The 25109-nt window shown below is 34.6% G+C and overlaps 1 protein-coding gene across 1 annotated transcript in view; it reads left to right on the top strand.

The window, feature by feature from the left end:
* SGCZ (sarcoglycan zeta) overlaps positions 1–25109 on the top strand; it is a 1161665-nt gene that overhangs the window by 1119596 nt on the left and 16960 nt on the right. Inside the window, exon 6 of the mRNA XM_064368680.1 lies at positions 23812–23884. Within this exon, the coding sequence (XP_064224750.1) occupies positions 23812–23884 (73 nt within the window). The remainder of the gene's footprint in view (positions 1–23811; positions 23885–25109) is intronic.

Here is a 25109-nt window from a genome sequence, read left to right as displayed (position 1 = left end):
TTTCTTTAGGTGGAATGATGGGGTCTCTTACAGCCATGAGCTGTGCAGCCTGGGGTTATGGGATGATACCAGTACTCCCTTGGGTGTCCCAGCTGGGGTCTCAGTATGTCAGTCACATGCCTTGCCAATCCACTGTCTCTGGATCTAGTTCAACACCAGGACTTGCCAAGAGTTGGCAGGTCCTGATGGCCTAGACTGCCTTTTAAGTTTATTTGGAGACACAGAGCACTGTATCCCTTGGCGGTGAAGTTTGGGTCACTGGGACTGGTGATTCTTGCCTTGCTAGGGCTGGTTTAAATGCTCCCCCTGTCAGTGGGCATCAGCTGAGTTTTGTGCAGTTTTACTTTCTGCTCTAACAGGACACTACTGAGTCCAGTGCCTCACAATTGCCATGTTTTCCTTCACCCAGTGCCCACAGTTGCTCTCCTGTCCTCACTACCGCTGCCGAGGTATGGGGAGGGTGGGGTGTAGGAAGAAAGGGTGGCATTGACCAATTAGGGCTCTTTATCTCTTCATGGCCTCTTTCAGTCACACAGAATTAAATCAGCTAGTATGAGTGCTCACACGATTTTTTGTTCTTATGAAGGTGATTCTTCTGTGTAGATAGTTTCTAAATTGGTGTCCTTGCAGTGGGAGATGATCAGTGAAGCCTACATTGCCGCCACCTTGCTCTACCCCAGTATAGTGTTTCAAATTTTTGTTTCTACAGGCTTATTGTTAACATATAAAATTAATAGATTCTTGATGGATTCTTATATCTTCCAATCTTGTGACTAATAAATGACTAACATTTATTAGTTATAGAAAATTGTGTTTGCATTCTTTGGGATTTTCTATGTAGACAATCATGCCATTTTCAAATAGAGAAAGTTTTATTTCTTCCTTTTTAACCTGTGTGCATTTTATTTCTTTTTCCCGCTATATTAAAATGGTTAGAAATTCAAGTGCTATTTTAATAAGGGGATAATTTAACTGAACACCATTACCCTGTTTGCAGGAACTCATCCAGTCTTATACCATTAAGTATGATGTCTGCTGTAGGTTTTTAAAAATGCGCTCTTTGTCAAATTGAGAATGGTCTCATTTATTTCTCTTTCCTCATATTTTTTTATTAGTATGAATTGGTGTTATATTATGCCAAATGCTATTCTCCATCAATTGATATAATCATATAATTTTTCTTTTTGGGCCTACTGACACAGTGGCTTATTGACACAGTTGATTCTTGAGTGTTTAAAGAGCATTGCATATATTGGCTGTGGTATATAGTACTTTTTATGTATTGCTAAATTTTATTTGCTAATAATTTGTTGAGGACTGCTATGTGTAATTATATGTGCAATATTGGTCCGTAGTGTTTTAGCTTTTTTTAATACTTTTTCTTCATGTGGTTTTGGTATCAGAGTACTACCAATCTCATAAAAACTAGTTAGTATTTTATCCTCTTCTATTTTTTGGAAGATATGTAAAATTGATGCTAACTCCTTTTTTTAAATGTTTAGTAGAATTCTCCAGTAAAACCATCTGTATTTGAAGATATTTTTTTGAAGCATTTCAATTACAAATTCAAGTTCTTTAACAGCATAAGACTATTCAGATTGTTTATTTCCCATTGATTGAGTTTTAGTAGTTTGGGTTTTCTGAGATTTTTTTCTCATTTTTTCTACAGTGTCTTCAGTCTTTCTTCTCTCTGATTACTATACCCATCCATGCCCATGACTATTCATGACAGCCATTCACTCATCTGGGAGAACAGCCCTGTTCTCCTTTTACTTCTTTTGTATTCTTCAAAGCCATATAACTCTCCAATGTTTTCCCCCACCTTATAAACAAGTGAGGTATGCCCATGTTATTTCTGCTTTCTTCCTACCACATTATCCCCTTTAAAGAAAGAAGATCTTTAAAGAAAGAAGATCTTTAAACAAGAAGAAAGGAAGTGATAGTGAAGGAGAAACAGTGAAATGATCCAAAATATCATTTTGTTACACAAGTCAAAAATCTTCAGGTTTATTTATACATTTAGACAAGACTTATTGAATACCCTCTATATACCTAGTGCTTTCTTATATTCTAAGAAATACAGTAGAAAACATAATGGAATTTATCCTGTCATTATATAATTTATGATCTAGGTGGGTGTTGCTTTTTCTATAAAAGGTTAGACAGTAAGTATTTTAGGCATTTTTGACCATACACTCTGTTTTAACTACTCCATTCTGCCATTATAGGGTGAATGCAACTATAGACAATATGTAAGTGGATATGCTATTGTGTGTTTCAATAATAACCTAAGAGTTTGTTACTAAAGTTTTAATTTAACATAACTTTCTCATCATGAACTATTATTTTTGTCATTTTTAAAAACATATAAAACTGTAAAAACCATTCTGAGCTTACAAGCCAGGCAACAACAGGTGGATAACTTGGTATGTGTCATGGACCGGTTTGCCAAATCCTGATTTTAAAAAAGAGAGATGTGAAATCAGGAAACAGAAAAAACGAAGTCTTTTTGCAGCAGCCTACACAGATAAGCTGAGAGCTAATGCTTGCTCATGGTACTTTTCCCTCATAGGTAAGGAGGACTTACCGAGAAGCAAACAGTGCTTAAATTTAAGAGCCCTGACAATTCATTAAGGCTCTGATACATTTTTTAAATTGTGCAAGATAACATACAGTAACTCAAATATTTAAGAATTCTAATTTATTCTATGCCAATTTCCTCTGTCACAGGAAATTTTAGGTGCAGTTAAAGGTAATTTGAATGACACATATATTGAGATATATTCAAATGTATTCATGTGTTCACTTTCATTCATACCTGTTATCTTTAGCCTTAATAGTGTAGAATTACTTGCTGGAACACTCCTACAGGCCAGATACATATACTGGCTCTGAAATTGTATATGTTCTGGAGGACAAAAATCATTCAAAATATATGAAATGAGGCACTAGTCTATGGAAAATATTCTAATTATTGAATTTGTAAAATTTCAAATAGATATTTACTTATCTTGTGCCTAGTGAGAATGGAAGTTTTCTCCTATCAAGAATATGTTTGAAAATGCAGTGTATACAAATATAAATGTAAAATAGATATTTATCAATTGTTATGCTCATGTAACATAGCCTGTAGCTGTACTTCACACATGTGAAATAATATTTTTATACATCATAATGTACTGGATTCTATCATATTCTGATGCATATTAATGTACTGAATTCCAGTGGATCAATTTGAAATAGGAAGTAAAATTGCAACTTATACACAGCCTGAGGAAATAAATGTTCTGGTGGCATAATATGTAAATATATTTATCAAGTAGTCAATGTTGGAAAAGGGAGGTAAGTTACACAAAATTGTAGTGCAGTATAACGTAGTGATAATTTTAAAATGCATGTTGAGGCTAATATCAGCGAAATGGTGGAGTAACAGCTCTAAGCTTTTATTCTCCTACAGAAGCATTAAAAAACAAACAAACTGTCAGCTAGGCTGCTGGAGTGCAGTGGCATAATCATAACTCACTGTAGCTTCAAACTCCTGGGCTCATATTGCTCATCTATGATTTTTATTTAGCATATTAATCTAAAAATGAATTACTCGGATTAAAAAAAAACATTTTAAAAGGTGATAAATTATATTTCCACAATTCTATTCTGAGAAGATTGCACTAATTTTCTCATTGGAGATGTGCAAGACCCATTCCCTTATCCTATAATGGTCAATGCTGCTATTATAATTATTTTTCTTTTTTAATAACTTAATAGGTAAAGAATTTTAACTTGCATTTTTTGATTTCTAACAAATTTGGTCAATTTTTATAGTTTGATAGGCTCTTGGATATTCTATTTTTAGTGAAATTCTGGGTTAATATTCTCATCTTTTTTGTTATATTTATCTTTTTAAATTGATTTTAAGAGCCATCCTCTTTTCAAATCATTTATTAGATAGTATACAAATAGTTTTTTTAAATAATGTATTGTACTTTGAAAATCATTGTGTTTTAAAATTATGTTTACTTTGATCTTGATTTTGGAACAAAAGGAACCAATATATTTTGGTTTTATTTTTAGACGAAGTCTTGTTCTGTCACCCAAGCTGAAGTGCAGTGGCATGATCTCAATTCACTGCAACTTACACCTCCCAGGTTCAAGTGATTCTTCTGCCGCAGCCTCCCAAGTAGCTGGGACTACAGACACGTGCCACTATGCCTGGCTGATTTTCATATTTTTAGTAGAGGTGGGGTTTCACCATGTTGGTCAGGATGGTCTTAACTCCTAAGCTGGCTCATCTGCAGTTCTGTAAAGCATAGGAATCTAGGGTGCTTCCAATATATATATTTTTTTACATTCACTTGTAAGAGATTTTCATAAGAAAGAGTCAGAAGAAAATTTTGTTTCAGCCTTCTTCTCTTTCTCTGTAGGGTATCTAGTTGAAGAAATTAAAATAAGTCAAAAAGATCAAGATAAAAACAAGTGTACCATTTTAGACTAAACATCTATTCCAATTATTTACAATATTTATAGAACAGAGAGCTAGAGGGAGAGAGAGAGAGAGAGAGAGAGAGTGTGTGTGTGTGTGTTTTTACATTTTTGTATTTTATGCAGATAGTAAAGGTCTTAGCAGTAAGAATAAGGGAAAATGTGTCAGCCTAGTTCATCTCTGCAAGGCATTACTGGGGATCCCACAGGATTCTGAAGAACAAAGTTGGAAAGTCTATGCCACAGAGGATACACATTTTACTCTTACTTTTTTATTGGATAAATCTGAAGTAGTCATAGATTCTGTGCATGAGCATGGATATATGTATATCTACATACAATATTGTGTAGAGTTATTAGTTATAGGGTAGAGTTGTTTAAATACTAAACGTAAATTGCAAATCTGTCATTCTTGTTAGTTTCTGCAGGAAGAAATTGCAAGTGGTGATAATTATTTTCATCATGTTCTAGAGAAGAGAATTTAAAAACGTTTTTCTGAAAAAAAGAAAAGTACTAAATATGAACTACTAATTACATTCCAAACACGCACACTGACACAACTCAGGAAAAGAGTGGAAGTAAACACTGATTTTTTAAAAAAGGCCTTCAAAATGGTAAAAATCTTTGAGGAGTTTTTACTTGCACCACCCCATCCTGTCCCTAGCTCTATGGCAGTCTTCAGACAGCAACAATTTATGTTCTTACAACAGAGTCCTGGTCCCTGGTTCCAGAGGAAGCAGAAAAGACCTTTTGCACAAATCATTGCATGTGTCTCTTCTAACCTGTCTGGAGACTACCTGAAACAACTGAGAACTCTAACCATAAAAGCAAACTGGAAAAGTGGGAGGGAATAGCCCAAGAACAATGCAAGCTGAATTAGTAACAGACAGATGTTAGGTTAAAAGATTAGACAGATGATTTATAGATCAGGAGCAAACATTGTGGAGAATTTCGTTGGGAAATTGGGACATTCAAAATCACGTATGTATGGGGTGGGCGATTGAGAAAGCTGCACATAAGCTCAATGCAAGACACATGCTCACAAAAGAACTCAAGTCACTTTAAGTATTCACCTTGGGCTGCTCCCGAGGCTCAGTCCCTGGCTAAGTGTTGAAAGGGTGCCCCAATATAGAGCCAATCTGTAATAACTGAGAAAAATGAGTTTTTAAATTAATTTTTATTTTGTGTGCTTGTTTTGTTATTTTTATAGCTCCTAGCACTCAAGAAAATCCCAAAACACTATCTGAACACAAGGAAAAGAGGCTTTAGTGATTGCACACAAAACGAATTTCAATCTTTAGAAAAAAATGTATCAAAAATCACTAATCAAATAAAGTGCCAGAGTTTTTTTTAAATGTTCAACAACAACGAAAACCATAAAAATTCTCAAAAGGTGGCAGAATCTGATTTTAGAGTTATCACTTTATAATATTCAAATGTTCATTTGCAACAAAAAGTTGTGATTTTGATAAGGATTACATTGAACCTGAAGAATACTTTGGTTAATACATCTTAACCATATAAAATCTTCTTACCTATTGACGTGTGTTTTCATTTACTTTTGTCTTTATTAATTTCTCTGAGCAATGTTTTGTCATTTTCAGTGGTTCAGTTGTTAACCTATTTGGTCAAATGTATTCCTAATTATTATTTTATATGTTACTATCATAATCACTTTTTTATTTTTATTATTTTTTTACTGCAGATGTATAGAAACACCGATTTGTGTTTAGTTTTTTCTTCAAGGTTTAAAGTTAGATTGTTGAAGTATTTCTTCCTTTATAATGAATATTCTTGTCATTTTAAATTTCCTTCTGAGCCCTGTCTTTGCTGCATAATATTGGGTAGGTTGTGTTCTTGTTTTCATTTGTTTCTTTTTACATCTATTATGGCTTATTTCATTACCCATTGGTTAAAAGTCTTTTGTTTAATTTCTACATGTTTATGTATTTTTCAGTATTCCTTATTTTTCAATTTTTATTTTATAGATTTATGAATACAAAAGCAGATTTTTTTTTTTTTTTGGAGATGGAGTGGCGCTCTGTCACCCAGACTAGAATGCAATGGCACAATCTTGGCTCACTGTAACCTCTGCCTCCCAGGTTCAAGCAAGTCTTTTGCCTTAGCCTCGCAAGTAGCTGGGATTACAGGCACCTGCCACCACACCCAGCTATTTCTTTGTATTTTTAGTAGAGAGGGGGTTTTACCATGTTGGTCAGGCTGGTCTCAAACTCTTGACCTCAAGTGGTCCGCCCACCTCAGCCTTGAGTGCTGGGATTATAAGCGTGAGCCACCATGCCTGACTCAAGAGCAGATTTTTTACATGACTCTGCATAGTGGTGAAGTGTGGGCTTTTAGTATACTCACATAACCCAAAAAGTATACATTGTACCAAATAGGTAGTATTTCATCCCTCATCCTCCTCTCTACCTTCCACTTTTGAAGTCTCCAATGCCCATTATTTCACTCTGTATGGCTATGTGTTCCAGTTATTTAACTCCCATTTTTGACCTTTTTTCTGAATCATTACATTTATAATGATGACCTTCAGTTCTATCCAAGTTAATGCAAGATGCATGATTTTTTTTTATGGCTGAGAGGTAGTCAATGGTGTATGTGTGTGTGTATAAGTGTGTGTGTGTGTGTGTGTATATACATATACATCACATTTTTATCACAATTTAAATTCAGTCATCCATTGATGGACACTTAGGTTTATTCCATGATTCTGATATTATGAATGGTGCTGCAATAAACTTGTGGCTACAAGTATTTTTGATAAAATGATTTCTTTTCCTTTGGGTAGATACTAAGTAGTGGGATTGCTGGGTTGAAGAGTAATTCTAATTTTAGTTCTATGAGAGAACTGCAAACTGTTTTCCATAGAGGTTGTAGTAATTTACATTTCTCCCAACAGTGTATAAGCGTTCCCTTTTCTCTGCATCCTTATCAACATGTGTTGTTTTCTGACTTTTAATAGTAGCTGTTCTGAAAGGTATTAAATGATATCTCATCTTTTTTTTTTTTAATTTCTCTGATAATTAATGAGGTTGAGCATTTTTTCCACATGGTTTATTAAAAAATGGTTTATTGGTTTGCTGAAAAATAGTTTTCAAATGGTTTGTTGGCCATTTATATCTCTGCCTTTGAAAAATGACTAGTTCATTTGCCTACTTTTTAATGTTTGGTAGAATCAAGGCACTGTGGCTGAACTAATTTACATTCCTACTAACAGTATATGCAAATTTTTTTTTCTCCACAGCCTCATGAGAATCTGTTTTTGACTGTTTAATAATAGCTATTATCCTTAGCAAACTAACAGAGGAAATAGAAAACCAAATACCACTTGTTCTCACTTATAAGTGATAGCTAAATGTTAAGAACTTATGTATACAAAGAAAGAAACAACGGACACTTGAGTCTACTTGACGGGTGGGGAGGTTGGGAGGAGGGAGCAGAGCAGAAAAGGTAACTATTGGGTACTGGGCTTAATACTTGGGTGATGAAAGAGTTTGTACAAAACATCCCTGTGACATGAGTTTACCTATGTAATAACCCTTCACAGGTATCTCCAAACATAAAATAAAAGTTAAACAAAATTCTAAAACTAAAATAAAACATTATGATATTAAAATTAATCAAAGTGATGAGATTGATAATATATTGACATATGCTTTGCCATTGACAAAATAGTCATTTACAGTAATTCATTTGCTCCTCAGTATTTAGGGGATGTGTATTATTATCTTTACTCTGCAAACTGTGTTCTTATGTTAAATGATTTATAGGAAATACACACAGCTATCAGAGGCAGACCAGGAACTAGACCTGTGATTTCTCAGTAATAGTTGAGCGTCATTTATTTATTTATTTAAATTTTATTTTACTTTAAGTTCCAGGATACATGTGTGGAACGTGCAGGTTTGTTACATATGTAAGCATGTGCCATGGTGGTTTGCTGCACCTGTCAACCAGTCACCTAGGTATTAAGCCAGATATGCATTATGTATTTGTCCTGATGCTTTACCTTCCCCCACACCCCCAGATGGTCCCAGTGTCTGTTGTTCCCCTCCCTCTGTCCATGTGTTCTCATTGCTCAGCTCCCACATATGAGTGAGAGCATGCAGTTGGTTTTCTTTTCCTGTGATAGTTTGCTGAGGATGATGGCTTCCATCTTTATCCATGTCCCTACAAAGGACATGATCTCATTCTTTTTATGACTGCATAGTATTCCATGGTATATATTTACCACATTTTTTTTACCCATCAATCATTGAAGGGCATTTGGCTTGGTTCCATGTCTTTGGTACTGTGAATAGTGCTGCAGTAAACATACATGTGCATGTATCTTTATAACATAAATGATTTGTATTCTTTGGATATATTCCCAGTAATGGGATTGCTGGGTCTAATGGTATTTCTGGTTCTAGATCCTTGAGGAAAAGCTACACAGTCTGCCCCATTGGTTGCAATAATTTATATTCCCAACAGTGTAAAAGTATTCCTATTTCTCTATAGCCTCAACAGCATCTTTTGTTTTTTTGACTTTTAATAATAGCCATTCTAACTGGCGTGACATGGTATTTCATTGTGGTTTTGATTTGTGTTTTTCTAATAATCAGTGATGTTGAGCTTCTCTTTTAATATGTTTGATGGCCACATAAACATCTTATTTTTAGAGATATCTATTCATGTCCTTTGCCCACTTTTTGATACGGTTTTTCTTTTTTTTCTTGTTTTTGTAAATTTGTTTAAGTTCTTTGTAAATCCTAAATATTAGACCTTTGTCAGATAGGTATATTGCAAACGTTTTCTCCCATTGTGAAGGTTGCCCATTTTCTCTGATGACAGTTTCTTTTGGCTGTGTAGAAAATCTTTAATTAGACCCCATTTGCCAATTTTAGCTTTTGTTGCAATTGCTTTGGCTATTTCATATAATATTTGCCCATGCCTATATCCTAAATGTTATTGCATAGACTTTCTCCTATGGTTTTTATGGTTTGGGGTTTTACATTTAAATCTTTAATCCATCTTGAGTTAATTTCTGTAAAAGGTGTGAGGAACGAGTCTAGTTTCCGGTTTTCTGCATATGGCCAGCCAGTTTTCCCAGCACCATTTATTAAATAGAGAATAATTTTCCCATTGATTGTTTTTGTCAGGTTTGTCAAAAATTAGATGGTTGTAGATGTGTGGTCTATTTCTGATAGCTCCATTGTGTTCCATTAGTCTACATGTCTGTTATGGTACTAGTACCATGCTATTTTGGTTACTGTAGCTTTGTAGTATTGAAGTCAGGTAGTGTGATGCATCCAGCTTTGTTCTTTTTGCTTAGGATTGTCTTGGCTATAGTGGCTCTTTTTTTGGTTGCATGTGAATTTTAAAGTAGTTTTTCTAATTCTGTGAAGAATGTCAGTGGGTAGTTTGATGGGACTAGCATTAAATCTATAAATTACTTTGGGCAGTATGGCCATTTTCACAACATTGATTCTTCCTATCCATGAGGATGGAATGTTTCTCCATTTGTTTGTGTCCTCTCTGATTTCCTAGGTCAGTGGTTTGTAGTTCTTCTTGAAGAGGTCCTTCATATCCCCTGTTAGTGGTATTCCTAGGTATTTTATTCTCTTTGAAGCAATTGTGAATGGGATTTCATTTGTGATTTGGCTCTCTGCTTGTCTATTGTTGGTGTGGTTTTTGCACATAGATTTTGTTTCTTGAGATAGCCGAAGTTGGTTATCAACTTAAGGAACTTTGGTCAATTTCATTTCTACTTCATTTAATTTGTGTCATCACATGCATGTGTACATAATACATTCAGATTCCTTATAGAAATTTCTATAATAAGAAGGGTTTCTAGGATCTGATTTATTTAGTATGCTAGAAAAAGAAGTGAAGAAGAATGAGCATATTTGAATACTATATATCTAACTTTTTTAACGATATCACAATTCCTCCTGCAGAAACCCTTTATCTTGATATATCTATGTAAATTGAAAGCTTAAGATATGCCTAACAGTGTCAAAGGAAGATATTAAGATGAATGATTGATGTTATAATAAATTTGGTAAAACAGTAATATAATCTTGGTCTACAATTTAAAACATCTATTACAATTTGAGAAAGCACTATTTTAGTTTTAAGTCGACTGTATATTAATTAATCAAGCTGACCATAGTCTTCAAAAGGAACTTGCTGCAGTACATCAAAATAAATTTTACTCCTAATTTCACCTGTGGGGTTTTGTGTGGGTGTGTTTTGCATGAGTTGGATAAAATTGCCATGTTCATGTAAATAATAATGAAGGCAATCTGTCATTTCACTGTAAAGGTAAAAAGGTAGAGAGAATAGAAGAAAGAGGGAGGGAAGGAGAAAGGAAAAAGTATTTCAAGCTTGAATAGGCTGCCTACATTTTAAAATTACAAAGTAGTTATATTAATTTCCTGGTGCTGCTGTAATAATTACTAAAAATTTAGCAGCTTACAAAACACAAATTTTTTATTTCCAGTTCTAGAGGTTACAAGTTTGTACCTGTTTTCACTGAGATAAAATAAAGATGGTTGCTTAGCTGTGCTCCCTTCTGAATCAGTCTATTTCCTTTGCTTTTCCAGCTCCTAAGGGCCCTCATCATTACTTAGCTCTTGGCCTATCTGTCACAGATTCTTCTTCTGCCTCTCTCTTCCATTTTTTAATAGTCCTGGTCATTATTTTGGGCCCACCTAGAAAATTCAGAATAGTACTATTTTTAAGATAATCCAATGAGCAATCAATATCATTTATCATCTGAATTCCCCTTTGCCTGTTAACTGTGACATATTCACAGTTTCAGGGATTACCTTGGAGATCATTGAGAGCAGGGGAGAACATTACTTACCAGTCTGACTGATAATTGATCTGTTTCATTAAAAATAGTTTTACTATTAAATTGGAAAGTTCTGGAAGATAGAAGCAATAGTTTCCTACTATGTTAGTCTGGTTTTGCATTGCTACAAATAAATACCTCAGGCTGGGTATTTTTAAATAAAAGAGATTTAATTGGCTCATGGCTCTAGAGGTGCTACAAGCATAGCACCAACATTTGATCACTTCTGGTGAAATCTCAGGAAGCTTACAGTTATAGAGGATGGTGAAGGGGGAAGCCAGTGTATTACAGGATGAGAGAGAAAGCAATAGGGAGGAGGAAGTGCCACATGCTTTTAAACAATCAGATCTCATGTAAAATAAGAGTGGAACTCACTCATGAAGACATGATGAGGACAGCACTAAGCTATTCATGAGGGATCTGCCCCATTGACCCAAATACCTCCTACCAGGCCCCAGTTTCAACATTGGGGATTACATTTCAACATGAGATTTGGAGGGGACAAACATCCAAACTATACCTACTTCCTTGAATTCCGAATTGGTAATTTCAAAACAAATGTAGATAGATAGTGTAATAATAGATACCAGAGATTGGAAAGAATGTATGGTGGTGTGAGGAATGAGGAGAGGTTGACCAATGGGTATAAACATAGTTAGATAGAAGAAAAAAGTTCTAATGTATGCTAGCAGAGTAGGGAGACTGTATTTTACAACAATGTGTTATACATTTCATTATAGCTGGAAGAGGGGACTTGAAATATTCCCAGCAAATAGAAATAATAAATACGTGGGTGACGGATACTCTAAAAACACTGACTTTATATATATTCTATGTGTATACATGTAACAGAACTTCATATATACTCCATAAATATGTACCAGTATAATTAGTATAAGGTAACAAAAAAAATGGAACTAGGAGTTATCGTATTTGTGCTCTAGCCCTAGCTGTTTGTTCTTTTTGTAATTCAGGGTCTTAATAGCTGTATGCCTTTGGGTGAGTTCTTTATCCACTCAGTGCCTTCATTTTCTCAACTGCAAAATGGGGTATTATTTTATTTCTCTCAGAGTATTGCTATGAGAATGTTATTATTTTCCTTAATATTGATTCAGAGCTTAGCACAATGATTGGAGTAATTTAAATGTTCAATAAATGTTAGCTATGGTCATTAATAGTAGTAATAGTAGGAGGAAGAAGAGGCGGAGGAGTAAAAGTAGGAGGAGGAGCGGTAGAGCCAGTTCTTCATGTGTGACTTTCTCATCTCTTCACAATGTCAGTCCGAGGTTAAATGGCATCATGTATGAGAAAGCAGTGTACAAATAGCTAGAAATTAAAGCAAAGCATTTTTTCTGTTCAAAATCTGGTCAAACAAAAAAGAATTTGGCCTTTTTCAAGATGGAAGATAATTCCACAAATTCCTGTCATGATTAGTCCAACTAAATGATGTGAGTTGGTGCATTTATTTATGAGCTCCTTTCCCCACTGGTTGCAGGGTAACCTCAGGTGTGTTGACCCTGAAAGGCATTTTAGGGTGTCTGTTTGATGCTGCTTCTGCTGAGTATGTTTCCTAGAGCTCTGATAAGCAAGAGATGCTCAGCACACGCTTTAGGTGTAAGAGAGTCAATGTTAGCCTGAGGTATCATAGTACTGTCCTTCACATCTGTAGTTGAAATCAGAGGTGAACTAAAGACATTTGCTCATTTCATTCAGAAAATGAAATATATAGGTCTTGATCATGGCGCTGGATGTGACTATTAATTTCATGTAACATGCATTGAAAAGTAGGATAGATGATATTTAAGAACTTAATCACAATATAAAATTTCCAAATCTCTCTATATTAATATTCATTTATAGAATCAGTTTCTCATTTACCCATAAATTGTTTAACATCACTTTTTTTCCCACATTTCAACAAAATTGGCAAATAATTTCTGTTTCATTGCATGGCTTTTTTGAATTTACAACTGAGAAACCAAATTAATAATTAATTGGCAATTACTGATTATTTGCTTCATTATTTTCAGTCTTTAAGACAAATGAATCAAAATAAACTTTCAGAGTCAGTCTTTGTTGTATGAAAGATGAAATAAATATCTTGGAATCACAACTTAAGCCTTCTGGAAAAAAAAATAAACACTACACATTGAAAATATTGAATACCTGCTAAACCTGTTCATGGTGAGATATTTGCTAAGTATATCAAGGGATTCCCAAAATGTAAAAGCACATATATAGATTATAAAAGTTGTATATTATCTCCAACTTACCAGAACAGGCCCATCTATATCAGCAGGTCTAATGCTAAACTTTAAGGCATTGTTTTTATAGGTAAAAAGACCACCATCTTTAAAGATACATGGTGCGGTCCATTACCAAACCACACAAATAAAATACAAGTTTCCATAGTAGCACAAGAATTTTGAAGATTCTTAGACTTCCCTGAAAACTATGGATTATTATAATGGTTATAATTTGCATAAAGCATTAATAGCTTACTCTGCTTGAAATTACTCTAATAAAAACATACAGTACTCACAGTGATCAACACTGAGTATATGATGAGTGTTCTTTGTGTAGAAACTTCATTATTGGGGAAACCAGACATTAGTTTGGAGAAACATGCCATTTCTTTAATTAAAATTAAAAAGTAAAAGAATACTACCAATCCTCTTATGGTTAAAAACCAAATGAAAATAAACAAAACTTTTTAAGAATTTACACTATGGGCATAGAATGAATTACATGGTAAATGAGAACATAAAAATCACAGGAGCAACCTTGAACAACAAAGGGTAAAAATCTTATAGAAACAAAGAGGAAGAGAATTTATTTGAGCATGAACACACATCTGTGTGCTTCACTGATACTCATTTGGACTCTATACATGTCATACTATCTTATCGGATGATAGACTTATGAGACTTTGAGCTTTTATGTGAATTTTTGTACAACTTGGCTATTAGTAAATTAATGACAATTACATATTAAGGCAAGTTGTGTGTACAAAGAGCCCAGATTCTGAATCTTTTCTCATCAGCAGAGAGACCCCAAAAAATTATAGGTAAAACTTTGATGTTTTAAATTCTCTATCTTGAGCTAAGAAGGAAAGTATAACTAAATTATGGTTCATGAGATACTACATTAAAAATAATGTCATATGTCACTTTATGTAGATTAAATACATAGCTCTGGCTCATAAATCTATTGATATAATTAGCATCTTTGGAGTATACAAGATTTTGCTTTTCTTCAAAGTAAAAATTTTGGTGAAGTTTCAGATAAATCCATAAACCACTGTAATATTTGAAGCCAGTGAAAACAATCATGAACCATCTGTTTTAGACAATTTCTTTGCTGATTTTTATGTTCCACAGAAAGCATTTTGATATCAATGTACCAAAAATCCTAAAGAATAAAGAAATTAAGAAATGAAAGTGCTGTTGAGGTGAGTCTGTAGCATTGTGCATTCCATTTGGTAATGATCAGTATGACATGCCAGTGGAAAACACAATTTCTCTCTTTATGACTAATAGCAGTAGGAAGCCATCTTGTTTCTCTTCAGAAAGTAATCTAAATAGAGGTGAGTGCTTGAAGAATAAAATAAGGCAAAAAGATAGGATAAAGGAATTTACTAGGTTTTTATTTTTTTCCAGAGAAACCTGAGTTCATGATGCAACTGACAGGAGATTTTTAAACAAATGAATTTCCACAAAGTTTGAATTTCACTGGATTAATGATACAGATTATACAAGGAAAGGGTTATACAAAAAAAATTTTTTTTTAACATTTACATTTATAAGAATAAATGTGAGTTCAAAGAGGCAAGACTAGTATTAGCTATCATATCTGTATCTTAGGTATAACGTCCAAATGTTAAGATAAAATATACTGTTAGATTAAGTATGTTCAAAGCTTATCTAGACTTTATGTAAAAATGGTAAAAAGACAATTTACCTAAGAATGTGAACTTATTAATCTTCTAAATCTCATCATTAGGTAATCTTTAACAATTTTTTTTAATGTAATAAATGACACTATGTGTAGCTCATGTGGTATCAAATAGGTTAATGCATATTTTTGTATTTCAATTCATTAGAGTTACAGTGTTTACAATGAAGCTATAGACTGAAGCAAATATAGCTGCCTTCCAAAAAGCCCATAGCCACAGAATCTTCGGATTATGTTTGCTAAAGAGCTCTTCTTGAATATACTTTCTCATTCAGGATTCTCTAGAAACCTCAGGTGTGTGTGTCATTTCTCCTTTTCTTCGTGGTTTTATTAAAGGGCAAAATGACAACCTCAGTAATTACATACTTTGGAATAACCTATTTCCTGAATATATATATCTTAAAAGTAAATGAAGAAAGCACTGCTTGTCCACTGTAATTTTTCATTTTTTGGAGGTAAGAATTATAAAATAGATTTTTTTAATATATTTTTTTAAAATGTTATTTCCATCAAACCACATATTGATTCTATTTGGAAATAATTTATTTTCTTTTTAATTCTGTTTTCTTTACATGTGATTTTAAATCTTAATTATTACTATTATTCTTGACTAAAAGACATGGAAAGAATTAATAAATGAAGAGCTTTTCCTCTTAAAACTCAGAGAAACAACTACTAGTAAAATGTAACTTCTTGAAAGCTGCAAAATATGAGCCATATGGAAGTCTGGATTGTTTCTAGTAGACTAGATATATTTTAGTCTAATTTGATTAGTAACAATTTATTTTTGAAATATACTTAATTTTGAAGAATATAGCTTTTTATTTTAATGCATTTTCCATCTGATCACCAAATACTTTTTTTGTTATCACTTTTTCTCTTCTGAAAATGTTTAAGTGGATGAGAAGATATCATTTGGCACCCAAGATAAAGGCTTTGAGATATTTTTTAAATGATGAAAAAATACCAAATGAAAAGTACAAACAGATTTTGAAATAATTTCTTTTCAGAAATCCTGGCAGCTTATTTTTCAGTCCTAAATGAACAATATGATGTTCTTTTTGTTTTTTATTTTTGTTTTTTTGATTTTCCTTCCAAAACAAGTAATAATGTTATTTCCCTGTTTCACTAGAAAAAATCACATTGATTATGCTCATAACCGTTTCAATAAATTCAGATAATCATCTATGGATATTAATTTGCATTAAAGTATTAAGCAGATAACCAGGAATCTGAAACTTGGCATCTTTTACATATCAGTTAGAAAACATGGTTTTATTTATGCATGGTTTTGTCCATTATTATTTTATTCAAATTCTTTAGTTTACTGATCCTCAACTATATAGTGGAATTGATGATCTGTACTAAGTATACAAACTTGATCAAGACAGTCTTTGACGTCAAGAAAGTCATAAGTTACTAGATAAGAGCTTAAAGCAAATTGCAGTGTATTGTTATATATACTGTACAAGTAATTTTTACAAGGACCTGGGGAAACTGGGCAGGAGAAGGAAGAGTGACAAGAACCAAGGAAGTGTTTCACAGATATAATTTAGATTCAGATCCTGAAAAATGAGGAGACGTTACCATCAAACAGGGAAGAAGAGGTTGCATATTCTGAGAACAAGAAGGGGTTCTCATGACAATCTATAAACACGGCAAAATATGCAAGAGTTGTCACTGAAATGTAAAATCCACAGAACTGTTAAGCAATAAATCCTGAGGAATTTGGGCTTTACTTCTACAGACACTGGATTCTTAGAGCATTTTAAGTGAGGGCTACAAAGTCAATTTTGTGTTTTAGAACATTATTTGGCACCAGTATGGAGGAATAATGAGCAGAAAATGTATGTGATGTTGAAGCTGTGGAAGGAAGTATGCTAATAAGGATGTTGAACAAGAAAGGACATCTCAGCATAATTCCCAGTTCACATGGGTGTTCGGAATGTGATTTTACCATTAATCAAACTAGGATTTAAAAAAAGAAAATTTTCAAAAAGTACTTTGAAATATGGATTCTTATCAATATTTATTAATTACTCACATATATCATGTTGTGCACAAGAATACAGTAGCATATAAGGAATATATGTTCATTTTTTTGGCCTGAAAAATAAGCAACTTACATAATTAAAAATGTAAAATGTAAGAACAGATATGGTAGGTTAAAAATAAGTGTTACAGGCAGTAAACTCTAAATATGTTCACAGAATGAAGAAATCTGCATATTCCTTAAGAGGTAGGAAAGTTGTTAGTAAAGATATTTTAGAAATAAGTAGAAGAAAAGGTCTTCTTTGTCTTCTGAGCAGACAAATGGGCAGATTACAGGAGTATTTAAGTGCTGGGTAACAGCAATGTCCAGGAAAATAATTACAGCTTTTTGCACAGGTAACATGTCCATGGTTTTGATAATATCACTCCAGCAATGTATACGCTGTATTTTGTGATGTTAAGTGGAGGCAAAATCACCACTTAAATTATGAATATAACACAAATAAGAGATGTAGTATATGTTGAAATAAGTTGACATTTCTTTTGAGAGGTAATAAAATTTTCAGGATTTAAAGGAACCTTTCTTTATCATACCTTAAGTACTTGGTACCCCTGCAGAATGTGCAGGTTTATTACATAGTTATAGGTGTGCCACAGTGTTTTGCTGCATCCATCACCCCGTTATCTACATTGGGTATTTCTCCTAATGCTATCCCTCCCCTATACCCAACTCACCATCAGGCCCCAGTCTGTGATGTTCCTCTCCCTGTGTCCATGTGTTCTCATTGTTCAACTCCCACTTATGCGTGAGAGCATGTGGTGTTTGGTTTTCCATTCTTGTGTTAGTTTGCTGAGAATGATGGTTTCCAGCTTCATCCATGTCCCTGCAAAGGACATGAACTCATCCTTTTTTAATGGCTGTATAGTATTCCATGGTGTATATGTGCCACATTTTCTTTATCCAGCCTATCACTGATGGGCATTTGGGTTGGTTGCAAGTCTCTGCTGTTGGGAATAGTGCAGTAATAAACATACGTGTGCATGTGTCTTTATAATAGAATGGTTTATAATCGTTTGGTTATATACCCAGTAATGGGATTGCTGAGTCAAATGGTATTTCTAGTTCTAGATGCTTGAGGAATCACCATACTGTCTTCTACAATGGTTGAACTAATTTACCTTCCCACCAACAGTGTAAAAGTGTTCGTATCTCTTCACATCCTCTCCAGCATCTGTTGTCACCTCACTTTTTAAAGATTGCCATTCTAACTGGTGTGAGATGGTATCTCATTGTGGTTTTGATTTGAATTTCTCTAATGAGCAGTGATGATGAGCTTTTTTTCATAAGTTTGTTATGAAATGTCTACTTTTGAGAAGTGTCTGTTCATGTCCTTTGCCCACTTTTTTTATGGGATTGTTTTTTTCTTGTAGATTTCTTTAAGTTCTTTGTAGATTCTGGATATTAGCCCTTTGTCAGATGGGTAGATTACAAAATTTTTTTCCCATTCTGTTGGTTGCTGGCTCACTCTAATGATTGTTTCTTTTGCTGTGCAGAAACTCTTAAGTTTAATTAGATCCTATTTGTCTATTTTGGCTTTTGTTGCCAGTGCTTTTGGTGTTTTAGTCATGAAGTCCTTGCCTATGCCTACGTCCTAAATGGTATTGCCTAGGTTTTCTTCTAGGGTTTTTATGTTGTTAGGACTTATGTTTAAATCTTTAATCCATCTGGAGTTAATTTTTGTATAAGGTGTAAAGAAGGGGTCCAGTTTCAGCTTTCCGCACATGGCTAGCCAGTTTTCTCAATGCCATTTATTAAACACGGAATTCTTTCCCCATTGCTTGTTTTTGTCAGGTTTGTCAAAGTTTAGACTGTTGTAGATGTGTGGCATTACTTCCTAGGCCTCTGTTCTGTTCCATTGCTCTATATCTCTGTTTTGGTAGCAGTACTATACCATGCTGTTTTGATTACTGTAGCCTTGTAGTATAGTTTGAAGTCAGGTAGTTTAATGCCTCCAGCTTTCTTTTTTTTGCTTAGGATTTTCTTGGTTATGCAAGCTCTTTTATGGTTCCATATGAAATTTAGGGTGGTTTTTTTTTTCTAATTCTGTGAAGAAAGTAAATGGTAGCTTGATGGGGATAGCATGATATTGATTCTTCCAAACCATAAGCATGGACTATTTTTCCATTTTTTTGTGTCCTTTCTTATTTCCTTGAGCAGTGGTTTGTAGTTCTCCTTAAAGAGATCCTTCACATCCCTTGTAAGTTGTATTCCTAGGTATTTTATTCTTTTTGTAGCAATTGTGGAATGGGAGTTCACTCATGATTTGGCTGTTTGTTTGTTATTGGTGTATAGGAATGCTTCTGATTTTTGCACATTGATTTTGTATCCTGAGACTTTGCTGAAGTTGCTTATCAGCTTAAGGAGATTTTGGTCTGAGACGATGGGGTCTTCTAAATATACAATCATGTCATCTGCAAATAGAGACAATTTGACTTCCTCTTTTCCTAATTGAATATCCTTTATTTTTTTTTCTTGCCCAATTGTCCTGGCCAGAACTTCCAATACTATGTTGAATAAGAGTGGTGAGAGAGGGCATCCTTGTCTTGTGCTGTATTTCAAAGGGAGTGTTTCCAGTTTTTGCCCATTCAAAATGACATTGGCTGTGGGTTTGTCATTAATAGCTCTTATTATTTTAAGATACATTCCATTAATACCTAGTTTATTGAGAGTATTTAGGATAAAGAACTGTTGAATTTCATCAAAGGCCTTCTCTTCAACTATTGAGATAATCATATGGTTTTTTTCTTTGGTTCTGTTTATGTGATGGATTACGTTTACTGATTTGTGTACGTGGAACCAGTCTTGCATCCCAGGGATGAAGCCAACTTAACCATGATGGATAAGCTTTTTGATGTGCTGTTAGATTCAATTTGCCAGTATTTTATTGTGGATATTCACATCAATGTTCATCGGATATTGCCCTAAAATTTTCTTTTTGTGTCTCTGACAGGTTTTGATATCAGGATGATGTTGACCACACAAAATAAGTTAGGGAGGATTCTCTCTTTCTCTATTGTTTGGAATATTTTCAGAAAGAATGGTACGTCTGGTAGAATTCAGCTGTGAACCTGTCAGTTCCTAGACTTTTTTTTGTTGGTAGGCTATTAATTGCTGCCTGAATTTCAGACCTTGTTATTGGTCTATTCAGGGATTCGAATTCTTCCAGGTTTAGTATTGGGAGGGCGTAAGTGTCTAGGAATTTTTCTATTTCCTTTAGATTTTCTGGTTTATTTGCATAGAGGTGTTTATAGTATTCTCCAATGGTAGTTTGTATTTCTGTGAGATGGGTGGTGTTATCTCCTTTATCATTGTTTATTGCATCTATTTGATTCTTCTCTCTTTTCTTCTCTATTAGTCTGGCTAGTGATCTATGTATTTTGTTGATCTTTTTAAAAAACCAGCTTCTGGATTTATTGATTTTTTTTTTAACGTTTTTCATGTCTCTGTCTCCTTCACTTCTGCTCTTAGTTGTTTCTTGTCTTCTGCTAGCTTTTGAATTTGTTCGTTCTTGCTCCTCTAGTTCTTTTAATTGTGACATTAGGGTGTTGAAGTTAAGATCTTTCCTTCTTTCCCTTATGGTCATTTAGTGCTATAAATTTACCTCTACATACTGCTTTAAATATGTCCCAGTGATTCTGGTATGTTGTGTCTTCATTCTTATTGGTTTCTAATAACTTACTTATTTCTGCCTTCATTTCATTATTTATCCAGTATTCATTCAGGAGCAGGTTGTTCAGTTTCTATGTAGTTTTGAGGTTTTGAGTGAGTTTCTTAATCCTGAGTTGTAATTTCATTGCACTATGGTCCGAGAGACTGTTTGTTATGATTTCCATTCTTTTGTTATTACTGAGAAGTTTTTACTTCCAATTACATGGTCTATTCTAGAATAAGGGCAATGTGGTGCTAAGAAGAATGTATATTCTGTTGATTTGGGGTGGAGAGTTCTGTAATGTCTATTTTGTCCGCTTGGTCCAGATCTGGGTTCAAGTCCTGGATATCTGTGTTAATTTTCTGTCTCATTGATATGTCTAATATTGACAGTGGGGTGTCAGACTCTCCCACTACTATTGTGTAGGAGTCTGAGTCTCTTTGTAGGTCTCTAAGAACTTGCTTTATTAATCTGGGTGCTCCTTCATTGGGTGCATATATGTTTAGGATCATTAGCTCTTCTTGTTGCATTTATCCCTTTACCATTATGTAATGCCCTTCTTTGTCTCTTTTGATCTTTGTTGGTTTAAAGTCTGTTTTATCAGAGACTAGGATTACAACCCCTGTTTTTTTTTTTTTTTTTATTGCTTTCCATTTGCTTGGTAAATATTCTTCCATCCCTTTATTTTGAGCCTATGTGTCTTTTTGCCTATGAGGAGGATATCCTGAATACAGCACACAGATAAAATGTCTTGACTTTTTATCCAATTTGCCAGGATGTGTCCTTTAATTGGTGCATTTAGCCCATTTATATTTAAAGTTAATATTGTTATGTGTGAATTTCATCCTGTCATTATGATGCTAGCTGGTTGTTTTGCTTGTTAGTTGGTGCAGATTCTTCATAGCATTGATGGTCTTTACAATTTGTTATGTTTTTGCAGTGGCTGGTACTGGTTGTTCCTTTCCATGTTTAGTGCTTCTTTCAGGAGCTCTTGTAAGGCAGGTCTGGGGGTGATGAAATTTCTCAGCAGTTGCTTGTCCATTATAGGATTTTACTTATCCTTCACTTATGAAGCTTAGTTTGGCTTCATATAAAATTCTGGGTTGAAAATTCTTTTCTTTAAGGATGTTGAGTATTAGCCCCCACTCTCTTCTGACTTGTAGGGTTTCTGCTGAGAGATCTGCTGTGAGTCTGATGGGCTTCCCTTTGTGGGTAAACTGACCTTTCTCTCTGGCTGCCCTTAGCATTTTTCCTTCATCTCAACCCTGGTGAATCTGACGATTAGGTGTTTTGGGGTTGCTGTTCTCAATGTGGTGTTTTCTGTATTTTCTGAATTTGAATGTTGGCCTGCCTTGCTTGGTTGGGAAAGTTCTCCTGGATAATATCCTGAAGAGTGTTTTCCAACTTGGTTTCATTCTCTCTCTCACTTTCAGGTACATAGATCAAACACAGATTTGGTCTTTTCTCAGAATCCCATATTTCTTGGAGGCTTTTTTCACTTCTTTTCACCCTTTTTCCCTAGTTCTGCCTTCTCACTTTATTTCATTCATTTGATCGTCAATCTCTGATATCCTTTCTTTTGCTTTATCGATTTGGCTATTGAAACTTGTGTATGCTTCACAAAATTCTCATGCTGTGTTTTTCAGCTCCATCCAGTCATTATTTTTTTTTCTCTAAACTCGTTATTTCAGTTAGCATTTTGTCTAACCTTTTTTCAAGATTCTTAGCTTCCTTGCTTTGGGTTAGAACATGCTCCTTTAGCTCAGAGAAGTTTGTTATTACCCACCTCTGAAGCCTGTTTCTGTCAGTTCTTCACACTCATTCTCTGTCCAGTTTTGTTCTTTTGCCTGCAAGGAGTTGTGATCCCTTGGAGGAGAAGAGGCATTCTGGTTTTTGAAATGTTTGGCCTTTTTGTGCTGTTTTCTTTTCATCGTTGTGGGTTTATCTACCTTTGGTCTTTGAAGTTGGTGACTTATGGATGGGGTCTCTGAGTGGATGTCGTTTTTGTTGATGTTAAGACTATTTCTTTCTGTTTGTTAGTTTTCCTTCTAATGGTCAGGCCCCTCTGCTGCAGGTCTGCTGGAGGTCCACTCAAGATCCTGCTTGCCTGTTATCACCAGCAGGGGGGATACAGAACAGCCAAGATTGCTGCCTCTTCCTTCCTCTGGTAGCTTCATCCAAAAGGGTACTCACCAGATGCTAGCCAGAGCTTTCTTGTATGAGGTATCTGTTGGTCCCTACTGAAAAGTGTTCCCCAGTCAGGATACATGGGGATATAATGACATTTAGATGTACCTTGCCTGACTCTTCTCTATCTGGTGATATTCTTCCAAGTCTTCTCATTCAGATCTTGTAATATCATTTGGCTCTGTGTCCCCACTCAAATCTATCTCAAATTGTATTCCCATATCATTATCCACGTGCTGTGGGAGGGACCCCATGGGAGATAATTTGAATCATGGGGGCAGCTTCCCCCATAATGTTCTCATGGTAGTGAATAAATCTCATGGATGGTTTTATCAGGTTTCTGCTTTAGCATCTTCCCCATTTTTCTCTTGCCACTGCCATATATGCAGTGCCTCTCTCCTCCCACCATGATTCCAAGGCCTCCCCGGACATGTGGAACTGTAAGTCCAATTAAAGCTCTTTTTTTTTCTCAGTCTCAGGTAGGTCTTTATCAGCAGTGTGAAAACAAATTAATACATCATATATACCTAAGTTTTCTCTCTTTTGGAAGAATATTTGATACATAAAAATAGAGATGAAAGCCACCGTGTGAACTTTCTTATACTGACTGCTATATATTCATGCTACCCCCAGGGACTGAAGGAGCTGTATTTGGGCACTCTGTGGAGACACCACACATCAGAGCAGAGCCATCTCAAGATCTCAGGTAAGCATTCCTCTTATACCTGTGCCATAAATTCCACCATTATTGATAATCCTTAATATATGAAGAAGTAAAATAAATAATTAGACAGTGTTTCCTCCAATATACTTACAATAAATACAAAACTGAATACATTACACAGGAAGAATGTGGAAAAGAAAAGGCAAAGGTAGTTATAGAGTAAGTGAGAGCAACTAATAAGAATAGGGATGCTGAGTCCAGGCACAGTGGCTCAAACCTGTAATCTCAGCACTTTGGGAGGCCAAGGTAGGAGGATAACTTGAGATCAGAAGTTCAAGACCTGGCAACATAGTGAGACCCTGTCTCTACAAAAAATAAAAAATAAAAACAAAATTACCCAAGCATGCTGGTGCACATGTGTAGTCCAAGTTAGGAGGCTAAGACCAGAGTATTGCTTGGGCCCAGGAGGTTGAGGCTGCAGTGAGCTATGATCATGGTGCTGTACTCCAGCCTGGGCAACACAGCAAGACACTGTCTCTAAAAACAAAAAACAAAACAAAACAAAGAATGCTGGAAAATCTTACATATAGAATAAAATATATGACCTATATATGCATAAAACGGCAAATAGAGAGTTGAGAAAGCTATAAATGATCACAGCATTATATAGCAGGAAATATGGAAGCAAATAGAATCTAATCAGAAAATGGCAGAAGTTAATTGGTCTATGAATGGTTCTTCAGTCTAATATTTCCAATAGAATAAGCTGCTTCCTGACATTGTGATGGTTCTAAGAGGCATTATATGTAAAAGCTCTTACTACGCAGAAAATTCCAACACTATGGGGAATTCTTCCCAGGATCATTATTACTAAGGTTGACTACATTTGAAATATTAAAATCTGGATCCCAAATACAAAACTGCTCAGTGGATGCTCTTAATTCAATACATAAGATTTGGCGATTAATGATGGCTTAGTAATAATTAATTTATGATAACTAAATTACATTCTAAAACACGCTATTGTATAGGAAAAGGAAAGACACAAATAGTGCTGATGAAAATTAATCACATATTAAAAGTCACTTGTAAAATTGGATGAAAGTATCACCTGGGAGACACAGTTGCTGTCTTGGGAAGGAAAATAAAAATATTAAGTTAAAAGACCTTTTTATTTCATATGGATTGGTGTTTATCCCTTCCCATTGGATGAGTGTACACATGTTCAGATGGAAACAAAAAAATAAAGTTGGAAATCTTTAAGGCA

Source organism: Aotus nancymaae, unplaced genomic scaffold, assembly GCF_030222135.1.
Source record: "Aotus nancymaae isolate 86718 unplaced genomic scaffold, 86718_ANA_hifiasm-v0.15.2.pri h1tg000079l, whole genome shotgun sequence".
In the NCBI taxonomy this organism is placed as follows: Eukaryota; Metazoa; Chordata; class Mammalia; order Primates; family Aotidae; genus Aotus; species Aotus nancymaae.
This window is presented reverse-complemented; position numbering and strand designations above follow the sequence as displayed.